The 2,500-nt window shown below is 50.9% G+C and overlaps 1 protein-coding gene across 6 annotated transcripts in view; it reads right to left on the minus strand.

Moving 5' to 3' along the window:
• Positions 1-2,500, minus strand: part of LOC113822844 (atrial natriuretic peptide-converting enzyme) — a 565,774-nt gene that overhangs the window by 103,222 nt on the left and 460,052 nt on the right. For all 6 annotated transcript variants that reach the window (XM_070118975.1, XM_070118976.1, XM_070118974.1 and 3 more), the window contains one exon: positions 1,832-1,991. In XM_070118975.1, coding sequence (XP_069975076.1) covers positions 1,832-1,991 — 160 coding nt within the window. The remainder of the gene's footprint in view (positions 1-1,831; positions 1,992-2,500) is intronic.

Here is a 2,500-nt window from a genome sequence, read left to right on the forward strand (position 1 = left end):
CTTGTTGTATTCCGGTTTCTAAGGTACTGAGAGTGGACGCCGGAACCTGGTGGTGTTTTGTATTCTGTATTATTATGATTTCTGTTTGATTCTGTATGTGATTGGTATTTTTATCTTTTTATTGGTATTTTTATTTATTTTATCTATTTTATTGGTAGTTTTATTTTTTTGAATTAGTTATCTGAGTTATGTTTCATTCGAGGTATTTAGATTAAGGGTTCAGGAATGGATTGAAATCGGGGTTTGTGTGTCCGTAGAGTTTTATCATACTTAATGCTAGAAGATTGAGACATGGAGACAGCGAACAGTGAGTGATGATGAAAGGGATAATGATTATTAGAAAATAGTAATAACAATAATCTCATTCATTATCTTAATAACCTTTCTCCTTTCCAGAGAAAGAGAGAGAGAGAGAGAGAGAGAGAGAGAGAGAGAGAGAGAGAGAGAGAGAGAGAGAGAGAGAGAGAGAGAGAGAGAGAGAGAGAGAGAGAGCAAAGAGAGAGAGAGAGCAAAAAAAGAGAGAGAGAGAGAGAGAGACAGAGAGAGATTAAGAAAAAGAAAGATTGTTACACATTTCCACAGAGAAAAGTGTTACAGCAACACCCCTAACCCCTTCTCCAACACCACCTCTACACACACACACAAAACTATATACTCCCCCCCCTACCCCGCCCCATCCCGCCCGCCCTCCAACACCAACACCAACACCATCATACTCCCCTACCCCGCCCCACCCCGCCTGCCCCCAACACCAACACCAACACCATCATACTTCCCCTACCCCGCCCCACCCCCGCCCGCCCTCCAACACCAACACCAACACCATCATACCCCCTACCCCGCCCCACCTGCCCGCCCCTCCAACACCAACACCAATACCATCATACCCCCCCCTACCCCGCCCCCACCCCGCCCGCCCAACACCAACACCAACACCATCATACCCCCTACCCCTGCCCCACCCCACCCGCTCCTCCAACACCAACACCAACACCATCATACCTCCTTACCCTGCCCCACCCCGCCCGCCCCTCCAACACCAACACCAACACCATCATACCTCTACTCCTGCCCCCACCTCCCGCTCCGCCCCCAACACCAACACCAACACCATCATACTTTCCCTACCCCGCCCCACCCCGCCCGCCCTCCAACACCAACACCAACACCATCATACCCCTACCCCTGCCCCACCCTGCCTGCCCCTCCAACACCAACACCAACACCATCATACCCCTACTCCCGCCCCACCCCCGGGCCCGCCCTCCAACACCAACACCAACACCATCATACCCCCTACTCCTGCCCCACCCCGCCCGCCCCTCCAACACCAACACCCAGACACCATCATACCCCCCTACCCCGCCCCACCCCCGCCCGCCCCTCCAACACCAACACACACCATCATACCCCCCTACTCCTGCCCCACCCTGCCCGCCCTCCAACACCAACACCAACACCATCATACCCCCTACCCTGCCCCACCCTGCCTGCCCTCTAACACCAACACCAACACCATCATACCCCTCTACCCTGCCCCACCCCGCTCCGGCTTCCAACACCAACACCAACAACACCATCATACTCCCTTACCTCCCGCCCCACCCTGCCCGCTCCCCAACACCAACACCAACACCATCATACCCCCTACCCGCCCCCACCTCTGCCCGCCCCTCCAACACCAACACCAACACCATCATACCCCCCCTACCCCGCCCCACCCCTGCCCGCCCCTCCTCCAACACCAACACCAACACCATCATACCCCCCCTACCCCGCCCCACCCCGCCCACCCCCCCCAACACCAGCACCAACACCATCTGCTACTCACACGCGAAGTAGATCCCGGCCACAACACCCAGGGAGACGAAGAGCACAGCCAGGACGAGGCAGACGCACCACCTCCTCGAACAGCCTCGCCCTCGACTGAAGAGGTCAGAGTCGGTCATGCTGCCTGACCTCATGCACGGGACGCCCACGCCCACGGTCTTCTGTTGGGGGGGAAGGAGAGAGAGAGAGGGGATGAGTGGGGTGGGGGAGATCAGGTTAGATTGGATGAATAAGATTACATCAATAGAAATGGGAATTTTAGTTTTTTTGCGAGTTTTAAAAACGGAAAAAGGAAAAAAGGTACTTTTATTACTACTATAGATACTACTGTAAGTACTACTATAACTACTACTATTGCTACTCCTATTATTTCTAGTATTACTACGACTGCTATCACTACATCTACCGCTGTTGCTGTTATTACTCCGTCTGCTACTCCTGTTTCTGCTATTAATGATAATGCTGATAATAGAAATATTGCCAGGGATTTAGTACGATAAGAATAAAATTAGTGATGATAATAAAAATAATACTCATTATAATAATGAAGACAACAATAATAATAGTAATAATCAGAATATCAGTGATGATGATAATAACAACAATAATAATGAAACGTAATGACAGTGATAAGGGATATCATAATGATAACCTTAATATCGCTAATCTA

This window comes from Penaeus vannamei, chromosome 43 (assembly GCF_042767895.1).
Source record: "Penaeus vannamei isolate JL-2024 chromosome 43, ASM4276789v1, whole genome shotgun sequence".
Lineage (NCBI taxonomy): Eukaryota > Metazoa > Arthropoda > Malacostraca > Decapoda > Penaeidae > Penaeus > Penaeus vannamei.